Source organism: Eleutherodactylus coqui, chromosome 3 (genome assembly GCF_035609145.1).
Source record: "Eleutherodactylus coqui strain aEleCoq1 chromosome 3, aEleCoq1.hap1, whole genome shotgun sequence".
Taxonomy (NCBI): Eukaryota; Metazoa; Chordata; class Amphibia; order Anura; family Eleutherodactylidae; genus Eleutherodactylus; species Eleutherodactylus coqui.
Genome location: NC_089839.1, coordinates 294,952,397 through 294,971,662, shown reverse-complemented (window position 1 = coordinate 294,971,662; position 19,266 = coordinate 294,952,397). Strand labels below are relative to the sequence as shown.

Genomic DNA, 19,266 nt, shown 5'->3' with positions numbered 1-19,266 from the left:
GGGGCAGTATTATAGTAGTTATATTCTTGTACATAAGGGCAGTATTATAGCAGTTATATTCTTGTACATAGGAGGCAGTATTATAGTAGTTATATTCTTGTACATAAGCAGTATTATAGTAGTTATATTCTTGTACATAGGAGGCAGTATTATAGTAGTTATATTCTTGTACATTGGGGGCAGCATTATAGTAGGTATATTCCTGTACATTGGGGGCAGCATTATAGTAGGTATATTCCTGTACATAGGGGTCAGTATTGTAGTAGTTATATTCTTGTACATAGGGGGCAGTATTATAGTAGTTATATTCTTGTACATAGGGGGCAGTATTATAGCAGTTATATTCTTGTACATAGGGGGCAGTATTATAGTAGTTATATTCTTGTACATAAGCAGTATTATAGTAGTTATATTCTTGTACATAGGAGGCAGTATTATAGTAGTTATATTCTTGTACATTGGGGGCAGCATTATAGTAGGTATATTCCTGTACATAGGGGTCAGTATTGTAGTAGTTATATTCTTGTACAGAGGGGGCAGTATTATAGCAGTTATATTCTTGTACATAGGAGGTAGTATTATAATAGTTATATTCTTGTACATAGGGGGCAGTATTATAGTAGTTATATTCTTGTACATAGGAGGCAGTATTATACTAGTTATATTCTTGTACATAGGGGCAGTATTATAGTAGGTATATTCTTGTACATAGGAGGCAGTATTATAGTAGCTATATTCTTGTACATAAGGGCAGTATTATAGCAGTTATATTCTTGTACATAGGAGGCAGTATTATAGTAGTTATATTCTTGTACATAAGCAGTATTATAGTAGTTATATTCTTGTACATAGGAGGCAGTATTATAGTAGTTATATTCTTGTACATTGGGGGCAGCATTATAGTAGGTATATTCCTGTACATAGGGGTCAGTATTGTAGTAGTTATATTCTTGTACATAGGGGGCAGTATTATAGTAGTTATATTCTTGTACATAGGGGGCAGTATTATAGCAGTTATATTCTTGTACATAGGAGGTAGTATTATAATAGTTATATTCTTGTACATAGGAGACAGTATTATAGTAGATATTTTCTTGTACATAGGGGGCAGTATTATAGTAGTTATATTCTTGTATATAGGGGCTGTATTATACAATGTACATGTTGGGATGCAACTAAAAGTAAATTAACAGTTTTTTTCACAAAAGACTCCAAGTAATAGTGTATCGTTGCTGTCTCTTTCATGAGTGAGTGAAGTTGACTGTCTGGTTCTGGACAACTAGTAAAACAAGTAAACAATATTGTAAACCCCTGCTGATTACAATCTGAGAACCAGTCCCCCCCCCCCCCCCCCCCTCATTCTTGCTATCTTCTCTCCATGTGAAGCTGTTTACAGATGAATCATCAGCAGTGATATTGGGTGAATTGTTTTCCACTTTTTCGGAGTGCAGAAGCTGCTGAACCGTCTTTGTTTACTTGCCTCAGATTAAACCGCGACATTACGAGAAAGGCCTGAAGTGCTGAATAAGCCCCTTTATGCTCGGTGCTGGACATCGGCTGCTTCTTGTTCTGCACTGACCCCTTCCTCTTGCTTAGAAGTCTACACACCCCGTGTTTATTTATAGAAGCGCTTTGTGCCACAAAAAATAAGAAAAAAGGATCTATCTGAGAATGGAAGGACCCTCATAAAGAATGGAGGCTTTGTGTGACGCCAGTCTCTCCATTTATCCTCTGACAATGTCTCCCTATGTAGGATTTAATATTTAACCTGGACGTGGGTGTTAATAGGGTCGTGTTATGTTTAATGAGCTGTCACAAGTGCTGTGCGTCATGTTCAATTGTGAACCCACAAAGACGAACAGAGAAGGCTAACGAGGGACCTTGCACAATGGGAGCACTTGCCTCTATCATTTTCTGTGTTTAGCTATTTAAAGGGTAGTCTCCTTTAGGACAGAGGTTTCCCTATGTTGTTCATTAGTCTATTTGGGCAACTCTTAGTTAGATATCTTTCTGGTCTAGCTGAGTCTGTAGATCTAGATCCATGGCCCACTTTAGTACTGTCTTCAATTTTAATTAGGCATTTGTGAAATTCAGATTTTATGCAGCGACCACTAGAGGGAGCTTCGGAGCCTTCTGCATACAGATATATAATTGAGCTCATCCAATAGACAGTAAGACCTTCTGGCTTTTCCCAGCAGCGGCTGCAGGCTGAATTCTATCATTTAACTCTGTAACGGAGATTTATAAACTCAGCTGCACCAGAATTCTGTCACTAGTGGATTTTTGAGCAAAAAAAAGATTCTTTGCTGTTTCTGGAAAGTGTCATAGCTTAGCGGGTGGGTGGGTGTGGTGGTGGTCGGGTTTGCCTATTGCAGCCTGGCACATTTGCTATAATTCATGCCAGCAGCTAGCGTAAATTATAACGTGGTGAGGTAATGTATTGTGTTTTTATGCAGATAGGTTTTATTCTGGGGGACACATTAGGATTTCCTACTGAAAAAGTTGCATCGCACCGCATGAAAACCGCGTTTTCCTGCGATGCAACACATAGGAAGGCTCCATAGGGAAACATGGCCTACAGAACATCGCAAATTGCGGTAATATTTAGCATGCTGCGATTTTTATTCTCGCAATGTAGGAGCCTACAAAACATTGCTAATGTAAAGGAACCCATTGGAAAGCGAGGGCCTCACATACATGCGATTTGTAGTGTTGTCGCATCGCAAAAAAAAAAATGATTTGGTGGCCTGTGTGAAAGCGGCCTCAATCTGACTCCCCTACCGGTTACTCTGCCCACTTTTTCAAAAGATTGTCGAAAAAAAAAAATCATGCCTTCTTCTGCAAGTATGGCGCGCTCCGGCATTTTCGATTTTTTTTTTTTTTTTTTTCCAACAGAAAGCTGGCATAAAGACTTTGATAAATTCTCTTCTAAGTATCAAAAAGATGGAGCGCCGACCACTTCAACAATATTTTGAGGTTTAAGGGTTTTTTTGGGGGCAAATGCAATTGATGATCTATCCTCAGGATAGGTCATCAATCTCTGGGGATCTCCTACTCAGGATCCCCGGTGACCAGCTGATGTGCAGGTAGGATGGACATCGTCATTGGGGTCGGAGCAGGACGTCTCTGAGGCTTCACTTTCATTGAAATGGTACACTTATAGGTCAGCGGTGGAAATATAATATGAGGCTTCTGCTCCCTGTGATTTCAGTGGGAATGAAGCTGAATTGAAGACTTCCTGCTCCGCCCCCAATGCTGATGCCCGACCCTCCTGCACTAACAGCTGATCGCCGGGGATCCCGAGTAGTAAGTGATTAACCACTGAAGACCTATCGCAAGGACAGATGATCAATGGAATTTACCCAGAAAACCTCTTCAATCAATAATGAATATTGAACTTAAGAACAGCATGAGATGAAAATGTGGAAAAGCTCTGGAAAATATTTCTAGAACCGTCTTCATGGAAAGTCGGATCGCCGCGGCGGATTTTACACACATTTTAAATAAAAAAAAATGAGCAAAAAAAATCGCAGCACCCAAAATGCATCATAATTGGAAAATGTGTTTCTGCTCCTACAGTTAGGCCGGCTTCACACAGGCGAGATTTGTGCATTGCGAGACTCACAAATCTTGCGCGCATATGAACCCCATTCTTTTGAGCACATGAGCGTTTTGGTTTTTTTTTCCCATATCGCGATGCGGGAAACAAATCGTGGTGTGTCCTATCTTTCGGCCTGCCCTTGCATCGCCCATTCTTTTCAATGGGGCTGGCGAGTGCAATGTAAAAACAATGGGAGACACTCCGCGATCCTCTGAAGTGATGCAAGGCGGTTTTGATATAGAAATGCCTCGCATCCGGAGGAAAATCGCATGATATTGCCCCCGCTCTTGTGAAGTTAGCCTTAGGCCACTCTCACTTTTTACCGCGATTAACGCGGCGTTTTGAGCAGTACAACTCTCCAATTAATTTCAATAGGGGCCTCGCAGACCTGCAATCTTCACCTACGCCGGCTTTTCAAACTCTGCGCCAGATCACAGGAGTTTGAAAAAATATTGAGGGAAGATAGGTGGTGCCTGATCTTCTCCGCGCGATGTATTCACTACGTGGGGGAAAGATATAACAAGTCTTGTTGCAATGTCCTGCAGCAACACGAGGTACACGCTGAGGAGATGGTGGGGGTAGAGATGGCACTTGTCATGGTGGCTCTACCAACTCCTTCCCTGAGTGACGCGCACAACCTTGGCCAAGGCACCACTAGCCCTCTTCCAGGCAACGCTGAGGCAGGTGACGCCACTGTTCCTTTACTTCATTGGATGTCCGATGGGCAAATAAGAGAGTCCACACACAGTTTAATTAGGAAAACTTCAATCACTGGGAATGGGCAATGACTGGAACTTAATTTCTCCACCTTACAACTTTACACACCAGTGCAGGAAGAACAGTTCAATGAGGTGAGGTAAAACACAGTATGACACCGGGCCTACAGTCCTAGTTATCTGTATGACTCCACTCCTGGACACAAACACTTCGGGACATAGGATGACACCGGGCCTACAGTCCTAGTTATCTGTATGACTCCACTCCTGGACACAAACACTTCGGGACATAGGATGACACCGGGCCTACAGTCCTAGTTATCTGTATGACTCCACTCTTGGACACACACACTCCGGGACACAGGATGACACCGGGCCTACAGTCCAAGTTATCTGTATGTCTCAGCTCATGGACACACACTCCGGAGGAAGACACAACACTCCACTGACACTCACTTGCAGGTGGATACTTGAACACTGCACGGCAGGCTTCTTCTCCCACTCTCACTTAAGGCTGCTTGTCCACGTCCGTGGCAGAATATCGCTAGCGATATTCCACCACGGGGGGGAGGGTGAAGTACTGACAGGTCTCCACGGTGAGCCTATCTAATAGATAGGCTCACTGCAGAGAATCGCGGTAAATCGTTGTATGCCGCGGTTTTAAACACGAGAGCGGAGAATCGCTACGATTCTCCGCTAGTGGATGTCGGGTTGCGCATTCCATAGTTAACCTATGGAAAGCTCTTCATAGCGTGATCCGTGGGCTATTTATCGCCGTGGATCATGCTATGACTATCGCCCATGGACAGGCAACGTAAGGTAGGGGTCCTGGAGTTGGAACATCCATGCACCTTTGCTCGGCTTCCATTTTTCACCACATGAAGGGTTGAAGATACCCCCATGTGGCCGGCACTCACCCTCCATACTGTACTGTTGAAGAAAATCGGAATTCCTTCTCGTACACACTGACATGACAATTGGTTACAATTTCCAGACATATCCCAGACGTTCATAGACATTAACCTCTTACATGCTGCAGCTGTTCAATACACATAAGTAAAGACAAGAAAATTTGCACAGAGCATCCACATAAAAGACATGGCATGTATGACGATTATGGAGGGGCCAGATATAGAGACTTCGGGCCACTACACTGTGTTTTCTCAGCCGTACAATTAACAGGCAAGAATCCCGATAGTGAAAACGAAACCACTCAATTCCCATAGAGATCAGTGGTTTTGCTTTTTCTCCTTCTAAGGCCATATAAGTGGAAAAATCCGCGTTCATCTGACTCTGCCCTTATTTAAAGGCATGAATTCTGCTGCGGATCTGCGTCTAATTCTTCACCAATTCCCCCCCCCCCCCCCCTCCCCATGTGTGACGCACCCCATAAGTGAAATTTTTTGCTTGATCACTATTTTTCTTCCATTTTCAGGAAGCCATGCAGAAAATGTCTAAGGTTGGAAAGATCGTCCTGCCAAACCCCGAACACAAAAGGTAACTTTTCCAGAAACGTAATTCTTGCAGCTTTTCCCAGAACAGAGCCCCTCATGTGAGCACCTGCGAGGCGCACCAGTACAGGGAACCAGTGATGAGGAGTGAATAACTGGTCTGTCGCTGGTGCGCTGGAACTAATTTCCGCAAACAATACTCCACCCTGCTGCACAATTACCAAGCTCCAAACTCATGAACAGCGGTATTAATGAAGCCTGGACGCCACCCGGTGGTGGACTGTGAGGTTGCAGGCTTCTACATTGGCACTTGTCCTTATAGATTTGGCCTGATGCACACAACCTTATTATGGCTCCTTATACACTCAGGCCTCTTTCACACGGGCGACAGCGGTATCGCCGCGGCAATATCGCCCCTGCGTTCCCGATTTTTGTGTGCTATTAAGGCGTTTTCTCACGAAAACATTGTGGCTGCTCGCGATCTTCTTGTGCGGTTTTTGCAGCGATGTTTTTGTGAGTAAGAGAATTAGACTTTCCAATTTTAAAGTTGCATCGCACGAAAACCGCGATATTGTGCAATGTGATGCAACAAAAACAAAGGCTCCATTGGGAAACATGGGCTACAAAACATCGCACATCACACAATATAGAGCATTTGCACACCAAAAATCCCCGTAAGAGTCAATGGTAATGCGCAAATGTGTGCACAATACGCTAGGACATGCGTGATATGCTGCAGAATTCCGCAGAAGAAATACCTTGAATTCACTTTTTCCTTTCCCTGTCATGAAAAAAAAGCAAGACGGTCCAATTGATGTCGCAACGACCAGAAAAGTCGCCCGTGTGAATGAGCTTATTCTCTGCCCGTATTTTTCACAGGCTGAGCGCTCCCTCACACGGCGTATGTTACATCGTTTTTTGTGAGCCAAACCAGGGGCGGGTCCGAAATACGGAAGAAGCACAAATCTTTCCATTAATTTTATCCCTACTTCTGGTTTTGGCTCACAAAATACTGATGTAAGCCCTGAATACGGAAAACGTATTGAATTTGGTGTTTTCAGATGTCCATTTTTTACGCAAACTGATGATGTGCATAAAGCAATCCCAGCATGCCCCATGTGGCGCCGTACTCACGGACCGAAATCACCCATTAAAATATACGAGCGCGTAAAAACAACCGCAGAGAACACGGAGGTGATATTTTTGTTAAACCGCCACAACTAGTAATGGTGCTGTTAGCGGAGGTGACCGGGAGCCGGATGGTGTCATTTTTTTGACTCACCCGCTCCCGCGATATCCTCCTCTGAAGTCCGAGTGGCACATAAAAAATTTTCGGAGTCCCATTCGCACACTCTCCCATAGACCAATGCCAGTTAACTGATGCAAAGGCAAATAAAGTCTTGGGGTGCATTAAAAGAGGTATAGGGGCGAGGGATGAGAACATTATCCTCCCACTATATAAGGCACTTGTCAGGCCCCACATGGAATACTGCACACAGTTCTGGTCACCGGGGCTCAGGAAAGATGTTACAGTGCTGGAGGGGGTTCAAAGAAGGGCAACTAAACTAATACATGGAATGAAGGGACTGGAATACCCAGAGAGGCATCAAAATTGGGATTATTTACCCTGGAAAAAAGACAGCTAAGGGGCGACCAAATAACCATGTATAAGTACATGAGGGGACAACACATGGATCTCTCCCATGATCTGTTTATACCCAGGACTGCGACGGTAACAAGAGGGCATCCGCTACGCCTAGAAGAAAGCAGGTTTCATCACCAACACAGAAGGGGGTTCTTTACTGTAAGAGCAGTGAGACTGTGGAACTCTCTGCCTGAGGATGTGGTGATGGCAAAATCCTTAGAGGAGTTTAAAAGGGGACTTGATGTCTTTCTGGAGAGGAAGGATATTATAGGTTATAAATCTTAGGTTATTTGTTAATCCGGGTATACAGGCAGGTAGGAACTATTAGGGGTTGATCCAGGGAACAGTCTGATTGCTATTAGGGAGTCGGGAAGGAATTTTTTCCCCCAAAAGGGCTATTTGGCTTCTGCTCTTGGGTTGTTTTTTTTTTGCCTTCCTCTGGATCAACACAGGAGGATAGACAGGCTGGACTAGATGGACATTGTCTTCATTCGGCCTAACGAACTATGTTACTATGTTAGGAGAACACACATATGGGACTCAGATTTTTATGTGCCGCTAGGACTTTAGAGGAGGAGAGCGCTAGATGCAGTGAGCAGGTGAGTATAAAACATCCATCACCCGGCCCCCTGTCACCTCTTTACTAACAGTAAAAAGAAGGCTGGAGCCATATTCCTGGAGGCTGAAGCCTATAAACTAGAGTCTTCGTGAGACGTTTTTCCTCTTTTTTACTAACCTTGGTAGTCTAAATTTTTTGCACAGTGCAGCCAACCAAAAACCGTCACATCCCTTTTAGAAAGACGGAAGTTCCAGTTCCGCTATGTGTGAAGGTTCCCAAATACAGCATCTACCACCACATGCCTCCCTCCTGAGGCCTCTTTCACACAACGGTATATACACAGCTATTGTAGCCGCGTCCAAACATCGCGATCATCTGAAGCTTTGGATTCCAATGTGCTCATTCAGATAAACGATTTTTGGGTGCGTAAAAAAAAATTGCGAAGCAAAAATAGGACATGGGCGATCGAAAATGGAGACTGCTTTAATACGGTGTGTGAAGAGATAGGCCTTGCCCTATCTTATGCTGAGATACGCTGGCAGCTCCCATAGACTTCTATGGGAGCTGAAAAAAGGGAGGGGGAGGGAGTTTAGCTGCAGCCAACGCTGCGAAAAGAAGACAGCTGCCTCTATTTAAGCATTAGTAGTCATTCCGAGGATTTCTGCAGATTGAAGGATTTCCGCCCCGCAGCGTATTTTTTGGCTGATACACCGCAGCCGCTCGTGTGAATGGCTGAAAATACGCTAATTACCTTCAGGCTATTCTTCTTTCATGCAATTTTACGGCACGTTCAGGCGAAAGTAAAAACGCATACGGTCGTGTGAAAGAGGTCTGAGAGTGACAACCAAACCACTCAGTGTGATGGCATTCTGAGGCAGATGTACGCAACTACGATATGCTCGTATATAGGTATATGTCTGGGCATACATTCGTCAGGACCACTTAAAACGGTTCCCTCTGAATGTAATCGCTGACCGTTATGTAAATTTTAACTAATTTACATAAGATTTGGACCTCCTTGTAGATGCATGATTTTGTAATCCCGGTATTACATTATACTGCTTTCTGTAACATCAGTGATATCCTACTGTTACTGACCAGGACCACGAATCCTTGACCACGCGTTTCATGTTTTCTGTTGATCAGATTTTACGAGAAGAAGTATCAAGTATTTCTGAAACTCTACGAGCACCAGAGGGAGTACCAGGCTATAATGGACCAGTGTTAATCAGGGAGTAACAGGCTACAATGGAAGAGTGTTAATCAGGGAGTACCGGACTATAAAGGATGTGTGTTAATCAGAAGACAACCATGCGGAGCACTGGAACAAACTGTCATTCACCGCAATAATGGAAGCGATTACGATTATATCTGATACATTGTTTAAAAGAAAGCAAAACGTGGCATCTGCATTAAGGGGGTCGTATATAATAATGCTGTATAATGTTCTATCAGGGTGAAGCAGTCTGCAGCAGTCCAGCAACGTGACCTGTAGAAAAGTAGGTTTTCTTTTAAATTTGAGGCTCCGTCCACTGTCATTGAATATGCAGCTCCTCTTCCAAGGGAGGATCTGGTTTCTTCAGTGTTTGGGATGAGATAAGAAACCTGAAGGAGATCCCGATCTGCACACGTAAGCTACATTCAAGGTGCTTTTAGACGAAACTATAACTTTTCGCTCGTCGTTCATTTTCTGTAGGCGTAAAAACCATCGTTGATACGTTCGCTTATCGTTCGGTTTAACCAGCTCTTGTTCGGTCCCTCTCAGTCACTTGTTTACTTCTCCTTTGAACAAGCCAACGATATATCTTCCGGTCTAAACAGGCCGCCAAGATAATCTTTCAAACGATTGAAAGATTAAAAGTTTTAGCGATCTTTTCGCATAAAGTGTTAATGGCCACTGGTGGCCATTAACACTTTATCATCTTCATTTGCATGTAAATGGGCTACCAGGAGCCGTTTGCAGAGCCCAGCATGTGATTAATCACACACACAGCTACACTGTTCACCTTAAAATCATTGTTCAAATGAAAAGTGCCCGATGCCTGCGTTTACATGTAACAATTATCGCTCAAATACGTTCGTTTGAACTAATTTGGAGCGGTAATCGTTGTGTGTAAATGGGCCTTTAGCAGTGACGTCACTCGCGCGTTCAAACGATAATCAGCTCATGTAAAAGCAGCCTAATGCTCCTCTTACACTGAACGAGAACTGCACAATTCTCGTTTGCACGAGCTGGTGATGTCACCACTGATCGTTCGCGCTCACGCAGCCTGTTTAGACCGTCAGATTCATCGTTGAGAATTGTTCACTTCTCATTCAGTGTTTCACATTCAGGAACGCTATCTTTTCTCCTTAGGGAGAGCACCTAGAAGGTGAGTGAGTGAGGAAACTTTATGCTCCTCTGGGTAATATGCAAATAAGAGAGATGGAACAATACCTCTGCAGCACCACCTATTGGAAGGCAGCATTGCTGCAAGTCAATGTTAGACTCTTTATACAAGCCTTGTAACAATGACCGGGATTTGTTCCATCTCTCTTATTTACATTCCTATGTGAAACACTGAATGAGCGCTTTTTTAAATGGAACGACAAGTGAGTGAGCCAATGATAATTTTTAATCCTGCAAAAACTAAACGATCAACGAGAAGTGAATGATTTTCATTTATCGTTCAGTCGTTGGCTTACGCTATGCTGAATAATTATTGTTCACTTTCATTCCTTTTGAACTATTTTTTTTAGCAAACCGTTCTGTCTAAACACACCTTTAGGGCTTAGTCAGACGGGCGTTTTTTGCCGCGATTTGCGCATGCGCATGCGTCCGGCGATTTTTTAAAACCATTGCTTCGCAATGGTATCGGACACATGAGCGCTTTTTATGCGCTCGTCCGAAAAATTATGGAACAAAAAATCGCAGATCGCACCTATCTGCGATCTGCGATTCCTGTTCGCTTCTGTATATGCGCTCAATGGGGCCGGCGGCAGCAGCGCCGACCCCATTGAGAACATATAGAAGACAAATCATTCTTCTCTGCCACAGCTGTAACAGCTGTGGCAGAGAAGAACGATGTTTGCCCATTGAATTCAATGGAGCGGCAATACAGCCGCTCCATTGAAAGCAATGGGCTGCCGGCGTGCGCGGGGTTAATTGTCGGGAAGGGGTTAAATATATAAACCCTTCCCTGCAATTCATGCTAAAATGTGTTAAAATTTAAAAAAATTGTATACTCACCTTTCCGCTGCAGCGGGAGTCCAGCCGCGGCCGCTGTCAGTTCTCCTGAACTGCTTCTCGGCACTATTCAGCCGGCGGGGCTTTAAAATCCCCGCCTGCTGAATGATCTGCTCTGATTGGTCACAGCCTGACCAATCAGAGGCCGGTTTCACTCACACACCCATTCATGAATTCATGAATGGGTGAGTGACTGCTGCCTCTCAGCGCTGAGCCAATCAGGGGCAGGTCTGACTCACATCCATTCATGAATTCATGAATGGGTGTGAGTGAGGCATGCCTCTGATTGGCTCAGCACTGAGCCAATCAGGGGGCAGGTCTGACTCACACCCCCTTCACACCCACTGCAGGACGGCTGCCCGGAGCTGCAGGCAGAAGGTGAGAATGCAATTTTTTTTTATTTTAACACATTTTAGGATGGATTGCAGGTAAGGGCTTATATATTTAAGCCCTTACCGACAATTCATCCCGGGCTCGCCCGCAGCGCATTGCTTTCAATGGAGACGGCTGTATTGCCGTCTCCATTGAATGCAATGCGCTGGACAGCTCCGGCCCGTTTCTAATGAAACGCGGCTAGGAGCAGATTTTCGGGCGATTTGCGGGCGACTTGTGCGCACCGGTCACGCGATTTGCGGATGCGCATCCGTCATGCGATCCGCAAATCGCGGCAAAAAACGCCCGTCTGACTAAGGCCTTAGGCTTGTGATTCAGTATCATGCTGGGATTTCCTGCTGTGAGAGAGGCAAAGAGAGCTGCTTCCTTCATTGTTTGGACACAGAGCTGTCAACATGGCTGCTGCAGACAATGCAGTGAGTAAAATACAGATAAAATAAGCAGATGAAGATGAAGATTTTACATGAGGCTAAGAACAGTTCCCTGTTTTTCTTTGCTCTTATGTCTATGGCCCCTGTGTAAAGACTGTATCACTATACAGGCGGAGAATGTGTTTTCCAAGAATACATTACAGCCCATCTCTTACAGCAATTTGAAAATCCACGTGGTGCAATTGGGCGATGAATTTGCTCATTTCTATCTCTAAATGGTTTTTAAAGACCCCAAATATGTGATGACATTTGTATGATTAGATTGTAAGAATGAATAAATAAGAATGACGATACAATAAAGCCTTGCATGAAGGTCTATTCGCGCCGACGATTTTCACGCACAATTTCTGAGAGTTGCGAGAAGCACAGAAATCGCAGGTAAGAAAAAAGCCATTATTTTACGTAGTTTCATTTATAGTCCATTTCTCTCTTGCGGCATCGCTGCGGATAGAAACATCGCAGCTCATCCTATTTTGGGGCGATAAGGCGCCCACCCGTTTAATTACAGTCTAAGGGCAGGTTCACACGAGTTTGGTTTTCTTCCTTTATGCGACAGCAGTAATCACGGCCGTATAACGGGACAAAACAAAACCGCTGATCTCAATAGAAGTCCAGTGATTTCGTTTTCATTGCGAGGATTTCTCGGCCACGAATACCACAGCGAGAAAATATAGGACCTGCCCTACCTTCCCCGTACGTAGTGAACACATTGTGCGGGGGAGATCGGGCAGGAGCTATCTTCCCGCAGCTTTTTTCATACTCCTGCACTCTGGCATGGAAATTGAGAAACCAGCGAATGGGAAGAAATTTGCCTTGTCTAGGCGCAACTACGCTCCGTGCGCCGATGGCAGCGTGCTAAAGCCCTTAAAAGGATGGAATGTGATGAAGACAATTACTGCGGATGGGAATCTTATAATTACAGTATTTACATTCCTGGTTTACCTTACGCCTCCTTCACGCGGGAGCATGCAATTTTGGTCCATGAAAAAGGAAGGAGCCCTAGCCCCAACCGTTCTGGTCCTGGAAGAAGCTGCAGTAGTCACATGCTGTTCCTGTGCACATGACCGTTCACTCCCAACTTTTCAGCGCCAAAAGAGGGGCAAGTGTAGCGGTGCGCGCCGCAGCAAACTTTTATAACAGGCTGCACCACGTTTACACTAAGCTCCGCCCCCTGTATCCTATATTACTGCCCTTCAGTGACTCCCTAACAGTAATAGTAACTGAATCTGGGACTGTCCCACCAAATCTGGGACTGCTGCACAGAATCCAGGAGAGTTGGGAGGCATAATCAATTTCCTCTAGGCCGTAGATGATGTAAGGCTATTAGCAACCAGTTGCCTCTGCCTCTCCCTGCAGGCAGCTAGTATTTACACTCTGCGCCCCTATGACACGGACGCATGAACGAAGAATAGACGTGACCAAGTCGCAGCTTTTATTCATGTTTTTTTTGTCCATTCGTAAGGGAAAACACGCCACAGCCCCGAAATCCATCGGTTGGCAGAACTGCTAGCAATCACTTTTGAATGCCTAACTTGAAGCACCTGTCCCCCTCCCTTTTCTGATGGCTCCATTAAACGCCCATAGAAGTCTATGGTATTTTTTTTTCGGTCAGACATTTTTGTGCACCCAAAAATCATTCTTCTGAATAAATACATCGGAAACAAAGGCTTCAGATGATTGAGACTTTTTTGCGCAGCTAAATTAGCCACATAAAGACACTCACGTGAATAAGGTCTGCCTGCGACGTGCTGCTGCACAGAGTACAGTCTGTAGCCTCTCATGTGCCTTAGACCTGCATCTTTGTCTCTCTAGCACCCAGCACACAAGTTCTATGGATATCTATATATAAAGGTGAAAGCCCTTACTGAATGACTCGCCACTAATTCTCTAACTTCCCGATGTCGTACAAACTAGACATTTGACGCAACCATTCTTTAGGTCCTAAGTAGGAAAATTAAAGGGTCGTAGCTTTGATTATTCAATACTAAGTGCAAAAGTAAGTGACCCGCTATGTAATGTAACAAATAACACACATCTGTACCACACAAACGTGAAATTCTAAGCGTGAAAATCTGCGATACATGAGATAGCTATTTTCTCAGAAACCATGAAGCCTAGGGAAATAATTTGAATACTGAAGAGAATCTACCTCACCTCTATGTGTATATACTGAGGAGAATCTACCTCACCCCTATGTGTATATACTGAGGAGATTCTACCTCACCTCTGTGTGTATATACTGAGGAGAATCTATCTCACCTCTGTGTGTATATACTAAGGAGAATGTACCTCACCCCTATGTGTATATACTGAGAAGAATCTACCTCACCTCTGTGTGTATATACTGAGGAGAATCTACCTCACCCCTATGTGTATATACTGTGAGACGGTGACCGGCAAGGTGCTGGAGGGCAGGTATGTTTCGCCTAGGATGCTCTCCTATGCTGCTTTGGGGAGCGCTTGGGCAGATACGTGCCACCGAGCAGCCTGGGCTCGGTGGAGGAAGCCGGCAGTATAGTGTTAGTAGCATTAAGCTACTAACACGTTGTAGTAAGTAAGTGGCTCCAAGCCGCATAATCCGGGCCGGCTTTTCCTGGAGTGACCAAAGTGAAGGGTGGGATGGTCACTCCCACGTACCAGGTGAGGCTGGTACCAGGCCTTATAAAGCCTGGGCCTACAGGGCCTAGGGGGAGAGCTGAGACCTCTGCAGGTCTGAGAGTCCTGGCTGGCTGTGTGCAGGAGCCATTTGTGTAACCAGTGTGTAGACAGGGACGCTCCATGTATAGTAAGTGCTCAGACGAGCAGGATTTACGTTATGTTTGCCTGATGTTAAGGCCTGTATTTTGCTTTGTTTGCTTGGAAATAAACCCAGGCAAAGCCTGGACTAAAGACTTTATCCCATGTGCCACTGTCTCTGACTGCTTATGCCCAGGTTGCTACCGATCCAAAACGCTAATCCCTCACGATACTGAGAAGAATCTATCTCACCTCTGTGTGTATATACTGAGAATATACCTCACCCCTATGTGTATATACTGAGAAGAATGTATATCACCTCTGTGTGTATATACTGAGGAGAATCTACCTCACCCCTATGTGTATCTACTGAAAAGAATCTATATCACCTCTGTGTGTGTATATACTGAAGGGAATCTACCTCACCTCTGTGTGTTTATACTGAGGAGAATCTACCTCACCTCTGTGTGTAAATACGGAGGAGAATCTACCTCGCCTCTATGTGTATATACTGAGGAGAATCTACCTCACCTCTGTGTGTATATACTGAGGAGAATCTACCTCACCTCTGTGTGTATATACTGAGGAGAATCTACCTCACCTCTGTGTGTATATACTGAGAAGAATATACCTCACCTCTTTGTGTATATACTGAGGAGAATCTACATCACCTCTATGTGTATATACTAAGAAGAATCTAACGCTCCTCTATGTGTATGTCCTGAGGAGAATATACCTCGCCTCTGTGTGTATATACTGAGGAGAATCTACCTCACCCCTATGTGTATCTACTGAGAAGAATCTATATCACCTCTGTGTGTGTATATACTGAGGAGAATCTACCTCACCTCTGTGTGTAAATACGGAGGAGAATCTACCTCACCTCTATGTGTATATACTGAGGAGAATATACCTCACCTCTGTGTGTATATACTGAGGAGAATCTACATCACCCCTCTGTGTATATACTGAGGAGAATCTAACTGACCTTTATGTGTATATACTGAGGAGAATATACCTCACCTCTTTGTGTATATACTTAGGAGAATCTACCTCACCCCTATGTGTATATACTGAGGAGAATCTACATCACCTCTATGTGTATATACTAAGGAGAATCTAACGCTCCTCTATGTGTATGTACTGAGGAGAATCTAACTGACCTCTGTGTGCCTATACTTAAAGGCTGTAAGGTACATAAAGAAGCAGCCATGGACTGCAGGGACGGAGTATGCCTTTAAGTCTAAGAAAGGGCTGCAACCTCCAGTCTGGGGCTAAATCTGAATAAAAAGGGGCATTACCTTTAAGGGTAAGAAAGTGAGGAGAGTGGGAGGGGTGTCACATTCTGCAGAGGGACATCAGTACATGCAGTCTGAGCAGAATCTAACGCTTCTCTATGTGTATACGTATTTTATTCCTCGGTTCCTCTGAAGTAACCACAATTTGATAAGATCCTCTGGGCAAATAGCAGGTAAGCACCTGTACCATGTGGAGCCGGGTATATTAGCTAGTACTGTATGTATGTATGTATGTATATATATATATATATATATATATATATATATATATATATATATATATATATAAAACTATAGCTTTTGCTAGATGTAATCAGGCCTCTCATCTCTATCTGATGCCTGACATCATGGGATATGTAGTTACCAGAGCTACTACCCGCACGCAGTGATTTCAACAATCAAGATGATGATGGACAGAAGCTTATTGTCTTCTAAAAGGCAAGGTGAAGCTTGCATGGAGAAAATAGAAGAACACTATTATTTAGGTGAGGGTAAGGTGAGGTGAGGTGAGGTGAGGTGAGGAGGTGCTGAGAATCATTTCATGTATCTTCTGAGGTTTCTCTTTTTAAGTTGGTATTGTATCTTGAGGAAGATTGAGGATGAAATGATGTCACATACGAAATCAATCCGGTACATACGAGCCCTCAGTGTGTATTCTATAAAAGAGAAAGCCTTTGATAGAGAACAAATGTGTCCATACACAATGGCCATGTATAATAAGGACCATTTCTGTAGTCCCAGCGATTGTCGCTACAGATGATGTCACAGGAAATCAGGTGACCCATGCAGGCAATGAGAGGCTGCAGCATCACGTTCCTGAACTCCTGGCATCATAGTAACATTGTAGCGTCTTACCAGCGCTGGGTAGGAGCCACTGGTGTAGCAGCCATGAAGGTCTGGAGAGATAATCAGGGGCGAGTTAGGAGTCAGCAACGCGTTGCCTCAGTATGCAGTACAGAAGGATGAGGCAGGTAACGTAGTCCGATGGAAAGCCAGAAGTCATCAACAGGTGGTCTCGGTATGCAGTACAGAAGGATGAGGTGGGTCGCATTGTCGAGAGGGAAGCCAGAAGTTCTTATCAGGAAGTCCTCACGTTTTTTGTAGTGGAGAAGGAGAAAAGGAGCTAGATCAAGGCTGTGGAGCATAACAATCACACAAGGAGTAGGTGGAAAGGCCAGGCTTATATAGGAAGTGCTATTTAGCAGCAGGGCGGGGCCAAGACCGAAAGGCAAGAACTAGATCAGGAGCCAGGACAATACTAGGAGAAACTCTCTGCAGCACAGGAGGTTTCCAGGCTCTGAAGGTGAGCCCCTCCTTTAAGGATGGCCTCCGGACATCCTAGGGCTTGGTTTACCAGGGTCCTTTGTATGAAATTCCCCCCTCAGCTTGGTGGCATACACTTTTTGGTACGACTCCCATGAATTCTCTAGCCCGTATGCCTGCCACTGCACCAAGCACTGTAGCCTTCCTCTGCGCTTTCTGGAGTTAAGGATTTTTAACACTTTGAACTCGTCCTGGCTCAGTATCTTCACAGGAGGGTGAGGTGATTTATGTCTTCCCACAAACGTATTCTCCTGGAGTGGTTTTAGCAGGGACACATGGAAAACAGGGTGAATCCTTAGGCTGCCCAGGAGCTTCAATTGAAATGCCACCTGGTTGAACCTCGCCAAGACTGTAAAGGGCCCAATGAATTTTTGCCCAGGTTTGGGAGAGGGTAGATGGGCCTTCAGGTTTTTGGCGGATAACTACACCTTTTCTCCAACCCGGAAGATAGGAGCTGCTTGCCGGTGTCAGATGGCCACCATTTTATAGGCATTCTGAAGCTTCCTGTAAGGCTTCTTTAAGTTCCTTTTGAATCTCCACCAATGCTGCCAGTCTGTGGATGACAGTCAGAACAGGACTGTTATCAGGAAACCAGGAATGAAGATGGGGTATGTCCCGTAGTTGGCAAAGAATGGGCTCTGGGCGGTAGAACTATGTTGCGCATTATTATATGTGAACTCTGCTGTTGAAAAATAATCCACCAAATCATCCTGTAAATGGGAGATGAAGCAGCGGAAATACTGCTGTAGGGTCTGGTTAGTTCTCTCTGTTAGATTGCAGATGAAAGGCAGAGGAGAGCCTCGCGATAGTTACCAGGGCCGTGCAGAAGTGTCTCAAGGTGAACTTAACCCCTCTGTCTAATACAAAATCATCCAGAACTCCAAGTACTCGAAAAAACTTCCCGGATCATCAACTCTGCGGTGTGCTGGGCAGTGGGAATTTTTTTTAAAGGGAAAGAGTGAGCCATCTTTGTAAGTCAGTCTACGACAACCAAGATGGTTTTCATCCCTTTCGAGGGGAGCAGATCCACTATAAAGTCCATCGAAATAGATCCCCATGGCCTGGATGGGATTGGCAGAGGTTATAGGAAACCCAGAGGGTGAGCTCGTGGTGTCTTGTTCCGAGCACACACCTCACAAGAGGTGACATGTCTCTTCACATCCTTCCTGCAGTCAGGCAACCAGAAGGGACGAAGCAGGAGTTCCAGAGTCCTTGTGACCCCAAGGTGACCAGACAACTTGGAATCGTGGACCAGTTTGAGAACTTTGAATCAACCATCCTCGGGAACGTATAGTTGGTGTTCTCGCCTCCAAAGTCCATTCTTTAAAGAGAGATTCACGTCCTTAAAAGGACGACTCAGGAAAGGGTCACTTTTGTAGCCTTCCTTAAAGTTTGTTAGGAGGTCCTCAGAATGCAGGATACCCCAAAAAATTTGGGGGGGACAGAATTGTGTGGTCTGTATTTAACTTTTCTTCAGGCTCCGGAAATATCCTAGACAATGCATCTGCCTTGCCATTTTGGGAAGTGAGGCGGTAGAACACAACAAAATTAAACCTGCAGAAGAACAGGGCCCATCGTGCTTGTCTCGCTGATATCCTCTTGGCAGTATGTAAAATTCAAAATTTGTATGGTCTGTTACTGGAACCGTTACTGGATGATGGGTTCCTTCCAAGAGGTTCCTCCATTCAGTAAAAGCTACCTCCATGGCCAGAAGTTCCTTGTTCTCGACATCTTAGTTTTTCTCTGTGGGTGAAAAGGTGTAGGACAGAAATGCACAAGGATGTAGTTGCATCTTATCTCCGACTCTTTGTGATAGGATAGCCCCCACAGCGTACTCAGAGGCATTTACCTCCATAACAAAGGGCAATTCTGGTTTTGGGTAGATCG

At 44.6% G+C, this 19,266-nt stretch overlaps 1 protein-coding gene across 3 annotated transcripts in view; it reads left to right on the top strand.

Annotated features, from left to right (window-relative positions):
* FGGY (FGGY carbohydrate kinase domain containing) overlaps positions 1 to 10,748 on the top strand; it is a 272,803-nt gene extending 262,055 nt beyond the window's left edge. For all 3 annotated transcript variants that reach the window (XM_066597753.1, XM_066597754.1, XM_066597755.1), the window contains 2 exons: positions 5,753 to 5,814; positions 9,119 to 10,748. In XM_066597753.1, the coding sequence (XP_066453850.1) occupies positions 5,753 to 5,814; positions 9,119 to 9,200 (144 nt within the window). In that variant the 3' untranslated portion in view covers positions 9,201 to 10,748. The remainder of the gene's footprint in view (positions 1 to 5,752; positions 5,815 to 9,118) is intronic.
* Positions 10,749 to 19,266: the final 8,518 nt, after the last annotated feature.